This window comes from Cyprinus carpio, chromosome B21, assembly GCF_018340385.1.
Source record: "Cyprinus carpio isolate SPL01 chromosome B21, ASM1834038v1, whole genome shotgun sequence".
Taxonomy (NCBI): domain Eukaryota; kingdom Metazoa; phylum Chordata; class Actinopteri; order Cypriniformes; family Cyprinidae; genus Cyprinus; species Cyprinus carpio.
In genome coordinates this window covers 9,911,194-9,930,541 of record NC_056617.1, presented here as the reverse complement: position 1 = coordinate 9,930,541, position 19,348 = coordinate 9,911,194, and the positions used below count along the sequence as shown (strand labels likewise).

The window sequence follows — 19,348 nt, the reverse complement described above, 5'->3', positions numbered from 1 at the left end:
TTCCATTTACTACACATATATTGAAGCACGCGTGACGCTCACGGTGATTTCAGCGTCTGCTGTTTCACTAAATGATGATGTACATACATGAACAACATCTCCAGAACTGCTCTGAGAGTCACTTCATGAGCATCTGTCCATTTGATTTGAGTAAATCTAGCATCATATCACATACACAGAACTGTAAAGGTATTCACGGCAACCCATCAAAATAAAAGTCCGGTTTGATTTGAAGTCTATTTTTCAGTAGAACGTACATCTAAGAATCTACTACTACTAAAATAGGCTATGAAACAAACGTTTTTAAAGGAATGATCACACATTATTTCTTCCATGTTTTAATTTTAATAGTAAATCCCCTTTATTTGCCAAAAAAAATTAAGTTTGCTTAATTTTCAATAATTAAAAGATAAATGAAATTAATGTTTTATGCCTTCATCTGATAACCAGAAAAATGTAAATACACAACACAGAATTTCTGAGGGAAGAAAAAAAAATAAAAATCACAAGGCTACTTTAATAATAATAATAATTATAATAATAATAATAATAAAATAATAAATTAAGTTGTTTTATGGATTCAAATAATTATACATGCTAAAACACAGAATCTGGTAACAATAAAAAATATGGTGAGAAAAAATAAAACATTTCATAGGGCCCTAAAACGTGATTTTTGTTGAACTTTTATTAAATTGATGTGAAAATGAATACATTTCATGGTTTTAATTAATAAGACATGCTTTTTTGATTAATAAACTTTAATTTAACTATTAAAAAGGTGTCGAGAAAAATTAAAACAGAAAAAAACAGAATCCAGAAAAATGAAAATGGAATTTAGGAAAAAATTTAATTGATTTCTTGCAAGCATAGCCTAAAATTAACAGACACGCACAGAGAAAATACTGTACAGGCACAGCAAGCTCAGCTGTTCGGAAAAAAAAAATATAAATATTGGGATGGGGGTTTATATGAATGAATTTCTGAAGGGAACTGACTTCACAAAAGTTTCGACGGCATTTTTCCCCTCTTATCACTGCTGATCCTCAAGCGCCACCTGCTGTCAGAGAATGAATTTGCGCTCTCATTCAGCCTGTCTGTTTTTGTTTCATGCAAGTTTTATCTTTGTATCTTTGTTTGTATCGTGATTAAAATGCAGTGGTTCGTTCTAATTTCAAATGGCTTTTTTAAAAATTAAACATGTTTAGTTGTTGTAGTAGTAGGAACTACCCGTTTTTTGAAAAAACAGTTTCATGGCAAGGAAAAATATTTATGGCCTGTAAATTTTCTGAAGTCACCAGCCACTGGCAGATGTGAAAGTTAGTTTTAGGCTCAGTTTGCAAGTGTAGAAATTAGGACAAAAGTATTGCAATTTCCCTACTGTAGAGTAAGGTAAAATTATATACCTGAAAAAAAAAATCATTTTCATTTATTACCCAGTGCAAATATTTTACAATATATGGCTATTACTATCATAGGAATAATAATATACAATTATTATTATTATTATTATTATTATTATTATTATTATATTCTAATTTGTTTGGCTTCCAAATTCACCAGTGAGACTGAGATACTACATCACAACTAAAAAAAAAAGTGTTGAGTCCACTTTAAACTTCAAGAACAAGTAAATTAACCAGCTTTTGTCTTTTAGTTTGCACACTGTGACTGAACCGGTGTTGGAGTTCTTAATTCTGAACTCTCAAAGTGCACCAGATCGATGAATTTAACATTAAAATGTACAAAATTTTCTTCTGCTGGGACATGCCCCCGGACCCACTAGAGGGATCGAGGACCATCCACCACAGTCTCACAAAATCCTGTGGGAAACACTGTAAACTTGAACATTATCATCTTATCCACATCAGCCTGAATATTATATCTGTGCATCTATATTAATAATCCATAGCTCAACTGAGATCATTAAAAACAAACATCACTACTTTTCTGTGAGCTTGTGAATCAATGCTGTCAACCAACAGGGTTCAAGCCTGCAGTTGAGAGAGTTATTGAGGAGCACTGTGGGACACAGGTGCTTACACAGTGCTTTGTACCATCTTTCGCTAACACAGCATAGCAGTCGGTGGTTATTACTGCTACCTAGCAGCAGCAAACCTACGGGTGAGAAATGAATAGCGATGGAGGAGGGTGGGACACAGTTTAGCACCCACAGCATGAGGTCTCACACCACCTGGCAGGGCATCTTCAAGATTCAATAAGTCAAAGAGAAAGAGACAGAAAAAGAAAGGACTAACATTTATCATCCGTATCAAATTGACTTGTGCCATGTAGAGAAAAGCTTGAGAAAAATCTCAAAAATTCCCCCGAATACAGCACAACAATGACCTATCCCATGAAGAACTGTGAATTCCATGATCAAATCAGAATTTATGCTACAATATAAAATATTGTATATAGTTTTATATTTGCAAATCTTCATGGGATGGTAAATCTTCCACTCACTGAAACCATTCGACATTTTTTTCCAATTTTAAAATAACTTTAAAATCTTTGATTTCAAGCAAAAAGGTGTGATTTACCTCACAGTTGGTTGATTTGGTTCAGAAGACTTTTTTAAAAATCCCTGAATGAATAAAAGACTTCCAGAACTAAAGCCATTGAAAAAGTGGAAGGATACTATTGTACTACATGTTGTTTGAGAGTGTAGGACTTTATAAAATCCTTTATGGGAGTAGGTGTTTACTGTTGAGCTCTTATGCTGTAATAAACTAAGAAAAGTTCATGGTTAGAACCCCTTGCCAGAGCTGGGTAGATTACTTATGAATTGTAATCAGTTACTGATTACAGATTACATGACAAAATTTGTAGTCAGTAATATAATCTCTTAGATTACAAATTTTTGGTAACGTAATCTGATTACTTTTGGATTACATTTAGATTACATTTGTGCTAACCCTAATTTGATATCACATATTGTATATTGAATTAGCCTAATCTTGTACTATTTTGACAGATACAAAGAAAGAATATATTCCAAAAAATATATTTAATTCACCAACAAGAGCCATAATATCTTCTTTTTCAAGTGCAATGTATGGACAGTTAATACTTTTAAAAAATACTAACACTAATGTACCTTGCTGTCAGTGTTTGCTAGTAACACTGAATAAAACAAAATCACATCTTATGATTTTAAAGCATATTTACTTAGAATTAAGTACATTTAGAAAACAGCTACATTACAAAAAACAATATTGAAAAACATGAATTTCACAGGAATATCACTGCTAGGTCAAATATTTAATCTAAAAAACTCCAGAAGTGTATATGCCTGTATCAATGAAAAACATCAAAGAATAGCTACATTGCAAACATGAATTTTGAAAAAGACTAAATTCACACAGCAATGACACTTATATCTATCTCAAAACATTTTAAGTGCATAGTAACAATGAGGAAAAGACAAACAATATTACAAAAAATAATATAAAAGAACATGAAACTCACAACAATAAATAAATATATATAAAGACCATTTCTGGGATATATATATATATATATATATATATATATATATATATATATATATATATATACATATATATATATTTTAAAGACCATTTCTGGGTCAAATCTTTCATCTCAAACAGCTTTCCCTATCCAATCTTTTTTTTTATTCTCGTCTCAAGAAAAATCTGCGTCCACACGAAACCAAAAAACCAACACAAAGCGATGTAGTAAACATAACAGACCAGCATGTAGCGCTGTACTTCTGCCACAGAGATACACTAAAAACGGAGAAAGACACATGGACTATGCGCATAAACCTTGCGCGTGGTACACAAACGAACATGGAACAACATCTGTGTTAATGTTAGTTAATAAAAAGACAATCGTTCAGTGTTTGTTCATGTTTTTGTTGCTGTTACATGACGTAGCGGTCTCTAGGGGCGAGACGTGGGCTGATGACATCATCGTTTCAGAAAATAAACAAATTTGCTGTCCGCACGAAAACGCAAAGGCGGCGTTTTCAAATTTGTCCACTCTGGGACCCGGTTTCACATCAAATTAGTCATTGGTAGGCAGAGCTTTTTTTTTCCCGTGTCTTTCTTTAAAAATGAAATGATGTCTGTGCATCCAGTGATTAAAGGCTGCGTTCTTCACCCTTCATCTTCCATTATCTTGTTGCTGATTTCTTCTGAGCGCGATTCTGACACCCCCCCACCCCCCGCCGGAAACACTCGAAGAATCACGAACGTATATAAACGGCAGGTTTAATAGGAAAAATAAAAAGGAAATTTAGGCAAATCATTGAATTGTGAACGACTTATTACCATTGTGTAAATAATATGTAATCATGTAATCCATAAAAAAGTAACTGTAGTCTGATTACGAGTATTTTAAAAAGTAGTTTACTCTAATTACAAGTACTTGAGTTTTGGAATCTGATTACGTAATCCAGATTACATGTAATCCGTTACTACCCAGCTCTGCCCCTTGCTGACACACTTCAGCATAATGTCAGATTAATGAATTCTCTACATTAAGAGGCACTATGACTCCTGCAAATAGAAGCCCAGGCTTCTGTCTTCGTCCTGTAATAAACATGCAAAGGCGTAATAGATATACATGTAATGCATTAGTTCCAATTTACATATCACAAGTCTTTGATAGGGAATATGAAAGCAGATTAGATCCACTTGTGGTCGACTTTTATGGCTTTTAGCAGCCTGAAACCCAGAGTGGCACAGCAGGCTTTATACAGCAGAGTTCCTGATTAGTTCGACTGCAAGAGAGAAAGAGAGACTGAGGAGCAGAGAGTGGCTTTTAATGGGTACCAGAGGAATTAATGTACACCCTCTGACCTTTACACGGGTTGATTATTTTTCAAGCACAACTCCTTGGGTTGCTTTACTTTTGAGTTTCACCAAAGAAAGCACTGAAAGTAAACTCCTTAATGGTCAGATTCAGTGCTCTGGATTTGTTATTTTCCCTTCAAATCTGGGTTTAGCTTTGGTTGGATTAACAGAATTAGATGATGCACCGTATGATCAGACAGGTTTCATGACCTTGAGGTTGCTTCGCCAATCACAGCTTGAATCATGGTGCATTTTTGATGATTTAGCAGCAAGTTTGGATTTCACCTTGAATGTTGCCCCTGACCTCTGAGAATTTAATACGTAGCATCCCGTTCTCTGAAATCCCTATGAGGTGGGGTCATTGCCAGGCTATTCGCTGCCGGAGTAATTTTTAAAGGATTAACATGGATTGCAGTGTTCCTGTTTACACCTTTGTTGAGCTTTAGGGCAGAGAGGTCACCAAAAGCAAAACTTAGTAGGCACATACACCTATAGGCTACAGAATCAGCTCAGGCTTATGGAGAAGGACAAAAACACTATATGCACTTTCAAGGTTTACTTATTCATGCTCACGAACTCAAAAAATGTACTGTCTATCAGAGGAATTCCTTTAGGTTTGCAGCAAACTAAAGGGCAAGAGAAACCGTGCAGGACTGAAAGAGAAAGAAAAATAATGAGAGTGTTCTGCATGCTGATCACGGCTGGAGCTGAATGTGGAAGTACTTCCTGGAAGAGAGCTGCTCTTCCTGGATGACTCCTCTTTAGTGCCATGGCACACCGGAGACCAACCAAACTACATGGCGTAGACCAGCAAGCGCATTAAAAACTCCCTCACTTTCTTTTTTCTGTCACTCTTTACACTACAACTGTGTGTTTTGGACTCTGCGGCAAGACAATGTGCAGAGAATGTTCAAACAGAAACCCGGCAGAGGCCATTGTGCAGTTCTGCCACAGTGTTACGCTCTCAAAGGGAAGACAAAAGAGCAGCAATTATTTCCACAATGTAGATTTTATTGTGCAGGGCGCTTTCCGTCTCTGCGTGTAATGTGTTCAGCAGTTTATCACTTTCCTTCCTGCAGAATTAAACGCTGCTGCCTGTCATCACCTCCTGTCAGAGAACAGAATCGCCAGAAAAACAAAGAGCTGATTCTGGAAAAACAGTCTCGGCAGATTTATGAAATATTGCTCCCGTTTTGCTTTTGTGCTGGAAACACAGCGGAACTTATTACATGTGTGCAGCTCAGGTGCTGCCTAAAATTTGATGTTGTACTCATTGTTGACATAATAGCTAGCTGTAGAATACAGATGTAGTTGTGGGGGGTGGGGGGTATCAGGTTTTTATTGTACTGCAGAGAAAAAGAAAAAGAGCATGTGAACAAGTGAGCACACGCTCTAAGACACTGCAAATCTGAGTTTGACTTGCAACAGTTCCTGTTTGTTTTTCTCTCTTCACCACATTAATTATATATTTATATATATAGCAAATTAACAATAATATAAAAAAATTTATAAAAAATATATAAATTAATTTTAAATATTATTTAAATTAAATGCAAAAGTAATGCAAATTCAAATGATTATAAATGAATAATATAATTAAATTATAAATACAAAGCCATACGTAAACAGAAACACTTCTATACTTTCCTTACTTAAATCTAAAAAATAAATAAATAATTAAATTAAGTTGGTAAACTTAAGCTAAACACATGAATGTTAATTGTTATGAGAGAGAACAAGAGAATCATTCCACCGTTGATTATTATGGCTGTCTCAGTTCACAGATGATGCCTGACAGCCACCTGCTTCTGCAGGTACCTCAATTATGAGGTAAGAGCTAATGAGGCATTTTGAGGGAGAGAGTGGCAAGGGGAAGGTCCAAAGTGAAGCAGGTACTTCCCTTCAATTATTCATAGCAGGAGAATTATCATCAAGAGTGAGGCGTTTTGAATGAATAATTGATTGTGTTGGCAGCTTTATGTTAAAACATGCAGCCTTGCTCCTGATGGACAGGAGTCGCCGGGGAATGGCATGTGACAGGGATACAGAGGCACATGTCATTTGCTTTGAGGAGGAGGAGAGCTCCTTGCATTCAAGAACATTAGCTTTAATGATCCAAGCAGGGCAAAAAGGCTTTCCACAACAAATATTGCCTATAAATTTTATTGTCTCAATATCGTTTAATTCACAACAGGATGCCTTCGGAGATGGAGGCGAAACTTTCAAAACAAGATTGATTTCGAAAAAGCAATTTGCTCCTGAAAGTACTTTATGGCCTAGGGTTAATCCCAAACTAAGCTGACGCAGTTTGTCTAAAGAGACAAAATCTTCTCACTCTTTTAAACATTCTAAATGATCCTTTCTGTATGGATGCAAAGGAATCATGTTTTAAGCTAGCAACCAAAAAGCACCTCCTTACACTTCTCTAACCATTTACCATCAGGAGATACAGTAGATGTTTTCTGTATCACACTTCGTTAGGTCAAAAGGGCACTGACCTCACCACTGACAAAAATTAAAGCAGACCAGTCTGATACAAAAACCTGAGCCAACTCTCGAATGCATCAGTGCTGCCTCAGCTTGGCTCCATGTTGTTAAACCACCGCAATAACCTTTACAGAGAATCTATTCTTTAATGTCACCATTGTTCCTTAGCAACTTTCTCAAAGCAGTGTTTTACAGGTATTTGAGCAGCACTCTGCTGCAGTAGAGAGTGCCTGGCAACCAGCTATTTTGAGACAACATTTAAAGAGGAGAGGAGAGGAGAGAAGCTTAAGTATACTTGAGCAGAGAAATGTATGCACGTGGTGAGTGCAAACACAATAGGTCACTGAATTGTAATTGTGAATTCAAAAGAATTGCCCTTCTGCTGCAGACTTTTTAAGCACAATACTGAGAAACTAAAGAGGAAGCCTGCAAGGGAGGGACAGTTGACAAATAACTCCAAATAACTTTTATGCATAAAAAATGGAAAGCGTAGCTTTCTATTTTTAGCCTTAAATGCTAATATGGGGCTTGTTATATTAAAATACATATAAAAACAAAATCTTATATATATAGTTTTTAAATCAATATGAGATTATTTTGTGTATATAACTATTTCTGATCTGACAAGTCCTAGAAATATTAACAGAAAATCAGATTTTTCAATTTCAGACCAAACAAATTACTTTGCTACAAAAACAACTGAAGCTGTGCATGTGTTCAAAAAAATTCTCACTCTTTGTTCTTATTTAATCTTATGGAAATAATATTTGACTCCCAGTGGTCTCCAAAAGGCCCCAGTGATGTCAGTCAAGAAGCTATTTTACTGATCATGCCCCAAGATGAACCGACTGTTAATTTAGAGCATGCCCACATGAGCCCACTGGGAGGTTGCTCGGACTCTAAATAAAGACGAGGGATAATTATGACAACACTAAACAAAAGAGACCAGGTCAGTAAGATTTTGTAGAACAGCCATGTCAAAAACTGGCCTGCAGGGGTCAATTGAGGGCGATCTACCCTATGATAATCAAAAACATCTTTAACCTGTCTGATTCACACGTTGCAAATCACAAAGCTATAAAAAGGCTGCGAACAGGTGGAGTGTCATCTTGCTAACTGTCACAAAGATGTGAACCAAAGTGATTGTGGTGTTCATTTAAATGATAACAACTGCATATCCAGATCCAATTAGAGGCAAAGACAGAAGCAGTTCAGACTGAATGCCACGTTAAACCAAAATCGAACCCCAGAGAGCTGTGTGTTTATGAGTAATGATGAAAATGGAACGGTAAGGAGAATCTGGGTCCATCTGTGATCGTCGTAAGGATGTGTCCCACAGGCTGATGGGATAGAGGAGGGCATGAAACATCAGAGCACTGACAGGAGCGCTCTGGCGAATTTAGTGAGAGATGTGGGGGTGAGCCATCTGTTTAAAAGACCTAAAAGCAGTGAGATGGAGAAAGGAATGAGAGGCAATTACCTGAAGCATCAGGAGGGACAGGTGTCTCGTAGCTGCTCCACCAAGGAAAGAGTAATGAAGTGCTGATGAATGGAGAGCATGCAGAGACTAAATATTCACACTAAACGGACAGATTTGTGCTCTCTTCTCAAACAAAGCAGGAAACAAGTCATTTAAATCGCTTTTAGGATTAGGCGGGCTCAAGCATGAGAGTGACAACACTTAAAACAGACACCAATGCTTGCCACCATCACTAAAATGGCCAGAGACGCATCAACCATCGGACCAACTGCAAGGACACAAAGGACTGAAACTGTCCATTCCAATTAAAGGCGCCCTGACCTTGACAGGCAAGATAGATGTATTACTGCCCGAGGTTAAAGTTCAACGATGTATGCGCTATTGAAAGATTAAAAATGCTTTCTTTATCTTTCAGCTCTGAAGCTTCAGAAGCATCCGTCTCTTCATTTAAAAGGAGGTGGATGATTTGCATATATGGTGCACTGACATAGAGCTGCCTACTTCAATATATTATAATGCGCTGCTTGCCCTTAATGGAGAATCAATAAAGGGACAAGCCCGTCACCTTCGAGTCGACGCAAACACAATTTACACATTGACATGTGGAGGGTGTGTGTGACTGATTCTGACTGCTTGAGGGTTTTAATATTGTTTTCCGTGCGCTCATTGACTCTCACTCACCGTCTTCCACATTATCCATGAAAGCTCACCGTCTGGCAAAGGCTTAATCTCACTGTCTACGCCCCTCCCTTTGAGACTTTAAAATGCTCTCATCATTCTCCTTTCTTTCCTGACCGAGGCATTGGAAATGTCCAGACACGCTTGCTAAGCTGTAGTTAACCAGAACTATTGGTTTGGAAACGTTTCAATGGTCGAACAAGTGCTTTGCACCTGTAAATACTTCATGAAGTCCAATCAATTCATGCAACCGGAACGATCAATAACAAGGAAGTTGTCTTCTCTTTACTTCTACTAATCTTTACAGCACTTTTTCCCCCACTAATAACTATTAAAACTATACCGATAATGAGGAAGAACCCATAGCCAATATAAACGTAGACATCAAGCTGAATTAGCACTAAGAAATAGAATTAACAATGAGGTTCTATCATGGAGGTCAGCGCATTGACTAAACTGTCATAGTGATATAAAGATCAGGGTTCAGTTGTTCTTAAAGACATCACGTTTTCTCCAATACTTGGACAACCGTCAGAGCAAAGTCAGCATCATGGCACTTACACACTAGAGAAAACTCTGACAGAGCATTCGACAGATAGAAATGTACATTTTAAGGGTGTGGAAAAAGCTGGGACAATCTGACATTGAGCAGGAATACAATTTTTCTCATCTGCAAGGGGAGTATAAAATTCGGGGATCCCATGCACCAAAGTTTGAAAACCCTGGGATGGATGGTACTGTGAATAGTTACGAGATCTTTCCCACACAACTCGCCCCTTAAATCACTTTAAAAGCTGATCATCAGTCACCTAAAACGAATACTGTTGAAATCCTTGGAAACATGCATAAACACACACACAAAACATGTGTAGTGACACAAATATGCACACACAGGTATGCTTGTGACCCCGAGGTGTGTGATCAAATGTGCATGTGAATATTCAAACATGCAGTGAAGAAGATAGGACTGGGGAAAAAATACACACAGGGCCGATTAAGCATAGCACATACTTTTATATTATCCCCAGCATTAATGGATTGTGTGTGAGAGTGCTGTGAGTAGTGGAACAAAGCTTATGCACAATAGCCTCACTTATGGGTTAATCTCCCATAAAAAGTGCACACAACATTAATGTCATTCAGCTGCAGAGACTTAAACATGATGGTGCAAAATGATTAATATTCTTAGATAACCTCCGTGCTCAGCAAAAACCACTGTTTCTCACCTTCCCAAAGTCCCTCACGTCAAAGAGATCGAAGGGATCAAACAGCTCGCTGTTCCTCAGGCCAAACTTATCATGGCACACTTTCAGGAATGTTCGGATGTTCTTCAGACACAGAAACTGGAAAAGAAGGAGACAAATAAAGAATGTCAGATCATTTTGATTTCAACGTGATTGATCAAAAAAAATAAAAAATACAAATGGAAAAGCGTTTTTTGGAAAATAACTGCAAACCTATGGAAATATTTCCATATTCTACAGCATTAAAACACTGTCACTTCACAGGCATGGAGAACTCTGACACCATCTTATTTCTGCAACGTGTGGAGCATAGGGTTGGGCCGATAGACGATGCCATCGTCCACTGTCGATGGCTGTCGATGCCCCCCCCCCCACACACCCCCTTTCTCCTTACTCTGTGTTTGTGGTAAGTGAACTTTCATGTACTGTAATGCAACAGGCTACCACTAGCAAGCAGCTAACCTTTTAGTGGCTCTGTAGAACGCGTTATTTGTTTCACGCTTCGGGCACACCCCTAACCCCAACCCCCCCGATGTCATCGTCCATCACAATGTTTTACTGTAGTCATCGTCCGATGCCAATTTGGTAGACATCGCCCAACCCTAGTGGAGCATATTTAATTTCCTGAATTCTACTGTCAGTCAGCTCATTTCCTTCTTCCTGTACCAGTGATTAAGCAAACAGTTATCACACACTGTGATTTGGATCCCCAAGCCCAGGCATGGCTCAGATAAGCCAATGAGTGCCTGACGGATCGCCTCTGCCATGATACCCCAGGCACTGTTCACTTACCAGCCTACAAACCTACCATTCCTTCTGTCCTTAGGGTCTCTAAAGCAAACCTTCTTTCCTGATCCTTCTTTCACTGCACAGTCATTACTGTTAGTAACAATGATGCCAGTATGACATAACGCTGGCTCCTGCTCCTTATTTGTTTCAGAGAATTCATGCATAAACGTTTCTTGTAATGAGAATTTGTCTAATATAATTGACTTGAGCTGGGTGAAACTAATACAACCATACAAACAGGGACAAAACAATAACAACTTTGTCATTGTTTATTTCCACCCACCAAATGTCGATGACTCATGTCTCATGTTTAATTCATGTATTATAATTCAATATAATTCAATTTAATTCAATTATGTGCATGGGTTCGCATTTCTATGGAGACAGAGGTGGAAACAAACTCCACAAATACTGGTAGCTGTGTTCGCAACAGTACACTTAAGGCACGAATAGGGCATTCAATACTAGTAATGATTCAGGAGCGAAGGGGGCAGTAAACCAGAGATATTACAAGCATGCCACCATTATTCAGTTGGAATCACAACCCCTATTGTGAGCACACCACTAACAGCTCTGTTTCTCGTGCAAAGCGGGACAGAGGAGGCCTATTTGTCACATTAAATCCAGTACAATGGAGATAACCACCCTTAGAACACAAGCCGGATTAAATTCTCACAGCCATGATGCCACTTGTAAAACTAGCCCTTAATGAGGGCTTTAAGACAACCCCAAGCGTGTCAGGATCAGCATTATGCTGGAAACACAAGAGGGTAGTTATGCATTGTACGTGATGCACAAGAGAATACCAGTTCATTTATCAGAACAGATAAAGATAGCTAAGGATGACTGAGAATATGACATCAAGATAAGGGACAAAGAGAATCACAAGAAAAAAAGACTACAATAATCATACAAAGGAGCTATATTTCATTACATAAAATGTATCTAATATAGCATTATATAAAATATACATTTGCACTTTAGTTAACTAAAATATTTTTTGTTGATTATAACCAGACGCCATTTTAGTTCAAGTAAAATTAACTAAAATTCATTAATATAAAATATATACAAATGCCAAAACACTGGAAATCACGTTTTTAAAAAAAGTCAACTGGGTTAAAGTGCCTAGCATGCACCCCTAAAATAGCACACCCAACGAAAATTTGGGAAGTTCATTTTGTACTCCCAGGTGATACTGAAAATTTCCCCCTATAAGATGTGATACTACACATTTTGGTGTGCAGTAACTTGATTTTGGAGCAGACAGTGGTCTCTTAAAAGAGATGCTTCAGTAATTTCTCTCTCTCCACCATTTTTTCTCTCTCTGAGACCAGAAGTTCAGTCTGTTCTAAACCCACTAACCGTTAAAAACACACTCTGGCTTTTAAAGTATGAATTTTCCCCAAGACTCAACCCCAGGCTATGTTTATGTGTTGCTCTCTTTGCATTAAGATTGACTAGTACTATTGAGGACTAGTACATGGAAAGATCAGAGTACCACCTGTCTCATTCAGCACAAGCACTCAAATTCTGCTTTTTTCAATAAAAACCAAATAGGAGGAGGAAAGACAGCTCCTGGATAAACAGCTAGAGGAAGAAACCAGGTTACAAAGAGCTGTCATTCCCTAACACTCTCATCCCTCAGGAATGTGTACACACTCAGGGAATAAAGAATTGCCCTCTCTGCCTCGGGTGCACCACTCGCACAGAATGGGTCTTGCTAACTGCAAGAGCATCCACTAATAAAGTAAATCAACAAAAATTAAGCCTTTCACGAAGAGAAGAGAGGGAAGAGCAGAAAATAAATCAAGATAGATAAAAGAAAGACAAGTTTAAACGCAGCAATGAAGTCCTAGGGGAAGATTGTTGTGTCTGAGAAGCAGAAAAAGAAAGTGAGACCGGGGCAAGGGAGTATCACCCCCCTCAGGGGCATGAGGAGCACAGATCAATCCAGCCAATGATTTGCTTCAAAAACATGAGTGAAGAAGTCAAAGAGTCAAACAATCTGTCAAGCAGTCAAGCGCTTTAAGCCTTGAAGCAGGGACTCAAAAAGACAGTCAGTCAGGAAGAAGGCAGCCACAAAAGCAGACAGCGAGTCAGCGGGTGAAGCACTGGAGTCTAGACTGTGGCGAGACGTAGTCAGACAGCCGTTAGAGAATCTTCTGTATCTATGGTATGAATCGGCACAAGTCTTCAGAGAGCCGTGGAGAAAAAAAACATAAAACATAAGCAAACAGTCAAAACAACAAACCACATAAATGGCCGGATGGTTTTCAATAAATGGCACTAAACACCGGCTAAATATGTTAAGGGGGTGGAATCCAGGTGCAAGGGTAGCAAAAATGTTTTTAAAAGGAAACTGGCAAAGGGTCGATCCCTAGCTGAGTGGGGATGTGAGGGGGTGCCGCCCTCATTGACAGGCATGGCAGTTGCATTTTGTCAAGCACTCTGATCCTTTGTCTCGCTCACAGAGAGGAAGTTCCCACTGGAGCATGGTGCCCAGGACAGGTCAAGACAGAGCAAGAAAGAGTGAGGGAATGAAAAGCAAAAAGAGTAAACACACAGGCAAACACACCTCTGAAGAGCTGATGAGGCTGTGGCTGATAAGCTTAAATCTCCTGCAGGATTTCCAGGGTCACACAGATGTTAAAACCTCTCCGGAGAAAAACCTGACTTCGACTAATTGGAAAGACAGACACTAAATGAATAATGTATGCTGGTATGCAAATGATAATCTGATAGGATTATCCAAAAGGCCCAATTTATCACAGAAACCGCTCTAAGTCGAGATCAAATCAGTGTACCTCACAGGAACCCCATCTGCTGTATAAATATAAAATAAAATAAAAAAGAGTGCAGAAAACCACTGAGTTGTCTTCAAAATACAAGAAGACTGCTTTCAAAAATTTTCTGCATGGATTACTTTTATACGAATACACATTTAAATTTGTGATAATGGTGAAAATCTATTTAAAAACAAATAGCCACTTTTCAAGTCGGTCCAGTGAAAAGAGCTAGGAACCAGAACAATTCACAAAACTCCTACTGAGGGGCATGTCCCTCACCATGGCAGGCTTTCTGAAAAGTTCCTCTTCCAGCTGAACCAGAGAAATCCTCTGCAGAGGAACAAAGACTAGCTTCTCACAGATAGTGGAAAATTGCAAGCCCTTTACATTCAGAAGCAATCACAAAATAAATGGCCCGACCTGGCAAGATAAAGGGAACTGTATATCAACATGTCCACTGTCAGGGCTCTGGTACAGCACTGTCTGAGGACAATGGGAGCTCTTTAGTGCCCTAAAGCACTATCTGGACTCATCCGTCCAGATTCTCTTCAACTGAGTCAAGAGAATGAATGAATGCCCGACCGTCTGATTTGGTGGAAGATGGGGACACAAAAACAAAGGAAGTCAAAATCTTTTATTAATCACCATCTGACCTGATTTCCCATTTCTGTTAAACCTCAATCTGAAATTCCAGAATCATAAATCCCTTTTCTTTTTTAGTCTCTCAAATATTTTTGAAAAATGCATGATTAAGCACCAGAGAGAGTGTTTTACTCCTGTTTCTGTTTGTTTTCTTACATATTCATGTTGTTGCCAGGCTACTCATTTTGCTGCCTGAGAAGTCTGTTCAAATCAGTTCAATGTAGAAATACACCGATCACCCTCAGAGACTGAGAAACTAGGATGAATTTGTATCGCCAGAGGATCTCAACTTTTTTTTATTCCACATTCAGCACTTTTGTTCTGTTTGAGCATGAGCATTTTACAGAACTTTAATTTGATCCGTGAATTGGAGAAGGTAGCAATGTTAGGAAGTAGACAGTGCTGCATAAACCCTGTATGACTTCAGGGCTGTCCACTTTCAAATAACTTTAGATTAATTACAGATTAGCACCATAACATGCTCTATTCTGGGTACCCAGCAAATCACAGAGAGGTAGAGCTGTAGACACTGGGCAAAGGCCAACTGAGTAATCGGAGGATTAAGTAGCCGGCAAACACATCGGACGCAAGGCTGATGAATGTGGAGAGAAGGGCTGCGGAGAGTCACAGACTATAGCCGATCAATGGTGAGGTTATTTATGATGCTAGGGCGGGGAGCTGGGAGCCACATCCATTTTCCACAGTCCATTTCTCTCTTTGGGCAGTGGTTCCTCATATCTGTGATTTAGACCCTGCTGTAGGTTCTTATTCTTCTTCCAAAAGACATCTCGAACACATCCTAAGAAGCTAGGCTCTGTCTGTTGTGTTGTTTACTTGGGGAATGGATGCATCTGTTTATACAAATGCAAAGTGACATTAGCACTGGACACGCTCATTTGAAATAATCATACAAAGTAGCACGGCCAAACGTTTTTTAATGGAGCAAGTGTTCTGTAAACATCATCTTGTTTCTCCCTTGCTGTGCGGCCCGCTGCCTATTACATGCCTTAAAAATGCATAACCGAAGGGCACGCATAAAGAGAAAGCATCACTCCACCGCATCTGTGCCATCAGCGACAGAAGCCTCTTTAGAAACAGCCAATCCAATTGCAGTGGCAAAATCATTCTACAACCATGAAATTGTTTGAGTGGGCGTTTCAAGGTTGATGGTAGCTAAAAATATGGGTTATCTGTGATGACAGTGACAGACAACAATCAGTCCTTTATCTAGATTTACAAGATAAATTCCACACTCTAAAATAAACCAAAAAGCTATAACAAATTCAATAAAACCAATACATAAAACACAATATAAAGGTATGCTTAAGGCATTATAATGAATGCATAATGCATTATAAAAAAAACCTTATAATATGTTGTATCATCTCATGAATATTAATAATAAGAATTTTAATGTTTTATAATATTTAATTATGTTATGTGGTTATAGCTTTTAAGAATATGATGATTAGGGTTGGGAATTGCTAGAAATTTTCCAGTTCCAGTTCCGAATTTGTCAAAATTCAACATATATTACAGTATACAAATTTTCAGGTTCCGATTCATCTAAATGAACTATTATTATGTTTTTTACTATTTTACCTTCATTGAATGTGGTGTTGCTGGAAGGTAGTAAGTAATGTTGAGTAATGCTAGTCCATCAACCAGCATGTGCTTCAAAGTTTATGTTTTTTACACTATCAGTAACATTTTGCTTTTCAAGCAGGAATAAGCTGGTTGGTCAAATAGTCCCTTGAGGGCTAAGACACTTGTTAATTTCCCTAAATTAATGAAATATACACTGTTATACTTATAACCATGTAAACACAAACTCCATAAAGCCCCTATTTTACAATTAATACTGCAGTCAGGAGATGGTGTGATGGAATAAGTGTGTGATGGAATAAGTGGTTTCCACATTTTTAACATTTAAAATGCATGAAAATAAATATTTTGTGTCACTTTGTTTATCACTCTTGAAATGACCTGTACATTAAATAATCTAACCCTCATACTTACATGACAATAGCAGTCTATTTATTTAATGGTCCAAGTTGAAGTCAGTATGTATATTAATGACAGTATGGGACAAATATAATGTAATTTAGTGGCGGCAGGTGTTGCGCGCGACCGGTACATGTACAGTTAGACAAAACGACGTGCACAGTTATCAAAGGCGCGAGTGCGCGTACAGTTGTAGGATACACCGAATTATCAGACCACCGGTATAAGGCTGCTCACAGCGCTTGGTCACGTGTTGCACCTAAACCTTTTTCGGAACTGAAACTTAGAAATTGCTCACGGTTCCAGTTCTTTTCAAAAAAACAGAATAAGAACCGGATCTCGGTTCCCAACCCTAATGATGATTTACACTCACCTAAAGGATTATTAGGAACACCATACTAATACTGTGTTTGACCCCCTTTCGCCTTTAGAACTGCCTTAATTCTACGTGGCATTGATTCAACAAGGTGCTGAAAGCATTCTTTAGAAATGTTGGCCCATATTGATAGGATGGCATCTTGCAGTTGATGAAGATTTGTGGGATGCACATCCAGGGCACGAAGCTCCCGTTCCACCACATCCCAAAGATGCTCTATTGGGTTGAGATCTGGTGACTGTGGAGGCCATTTTAGTACAGTGAACTCATTGTCATGTTCAAAAAAAACAATTTGAAATGATTCGAGCTTTGTGACATGGTGCATTATCCTGCTGGAAGTAGCCATCAGAGGATGGGTACATGGTGGTCATAAAGGGATGGACATGGTCAGAAACAATGCTCAGGTAGGCCGTGGCATTTAAACTATGCCCAATTGGCACTAAGGGGCCTAAAGTGTGCCAAGAAAACATCCCCCGCACCATTACACCACCACCACCAGCCTGCACAGTGGTAACAAGGCATGATGGATCTCATTCTGTTTACGCCAAATTCTGACTACCGTATACCATCTGAATGTCTCAACAGAAATCGAGACTCATCAGACCAGGCAACATTTTTCCAGTCTTCAACTGTCCAATTTTGGTGAGCTCGTGCAAATTGTAGCCTCTTTTTCCTATTTGTAGTGGAGATGAGTGGTACCCGGTGGGATCTTCTGCTGTTGTAGCCTATCCTCCTCAAGGTTGTGCATGTTGTGGCTTCACAAATGCTTTGCTGCATACCTCGGTTGTAACGAGTGGTTGTTTCAGTCAAAGTTGCTCTTCTATCAGCTTGAATCAGTCGGCCCATTCTCCTCTGACCTCTAGCATCAACAAGGCATTTTCGCCCACAGGACTGCCGCATACTGGATGTTTTTCCCTTTTCACACCATTCTTTGTAAACCCTATAAATGGTTGTGCGTGAAAATCCCAGTAACTGAGCAGATTGTGAAATACTCAGACCGGCCCGTCTGGCACCAACAACCATGCCACGCTCAAAATTGCTTAAATCACCTTTCTTCCCCATTCTGACATTCAGTTTGGAGTCCAGGAGATTGTCTTGACCAGGACCACACCCCTAAATGCATTGAAGCAACTGCCATGTGATTGGTTGATTAGATAATTGGATTAATGAGAAATTGAACAGGTGTTCCTAATAATCCTTTAGGTGAGTGTATAACACACAATGAACACATTGCATCCACTTAAATTACAACAGATTATATTTCACATAGTTATAATGTATTATAAGTCTCATATCTTGCCATGTTACTTTGTTACTTTACTTAAAGCAGACAAAGACCACATATAAGTAATAATAATAATAATTGTTTCTCAAACAACCATAAGATTAGATATCAGATCAGATAAATGTGTAATATGACACATTTGCTTTTAACTTTTTATTGTAATATCAGTTTAATTATTATGATATATTGGTACCCTTTAGACAGCTGTTGATAAGTAACTCTGCAAATACATGTCAGCTAGCAGTCATTAAAGTATTAGTAGTATGACTGGTATATATGCTAACACTTTATTTTGATGGTTTGATGGTATATATAAACATTGCATTTTTTCAGTTGAAAGTATTAATTAGCTCACATCAAAATTAACATTAGCCTCACAGTAGGGATATGCCAGTATCAAATTTTCATGTTGCGACTAATTGCTAATCCTTTTATCACAGTATACGGTATTATCACGATATTGAAATTTAGCTTTAAAAAAGTAATACAGTATAATACAGTAATACATAATACAGTATAACAGGTTAAATAACTTTTTATTATAACAAAAAGAACTGAACATTTAAATACAATAAAGCAATACAGAAAAATATATAAAACTAAAAGTTTTACACAGATTAAAGTGCAGAAGAACTATAATCATTAATTAACCTTAGTTAATTCATTAATATTCACAATGAGCAATAGCTACAATTGCTACAGAAGGAATTAATCTTTGTTTAAAAAAAAAAAAAATACATGTCTTAGTTCA

The 19,348-nt window shown here is 38.1% G+C and overlaps 1 protein-coding gene across 8 annotated transcripts in view; it reads right to left on the bottom strand.

Moving 5' to 3' along the window:
- The window catches only part of LOC109088616 (vav 2 guanine nucleotide exchange factor), a 192,218-nt gene that overhangs the window by 123,840 nt on the left and 49,030 nt on the right, over window positions 1–19,348 (bottom strand). For all 8 annotated transcript variants that reach the window (XM_042748522.1, XM_042748519.1, XM_042748520.1 and 5 more), the window contains exon 2: window positions 10,695–10,811. In XM_042748522.1, coding sequence (XP_042604456.1) covers window positions 10,695–10,811 — 117 coding nt within the window. The remainder of the gene's footprint in view (window positions 1–10,694; window positions 10,812–19,348) is intronic.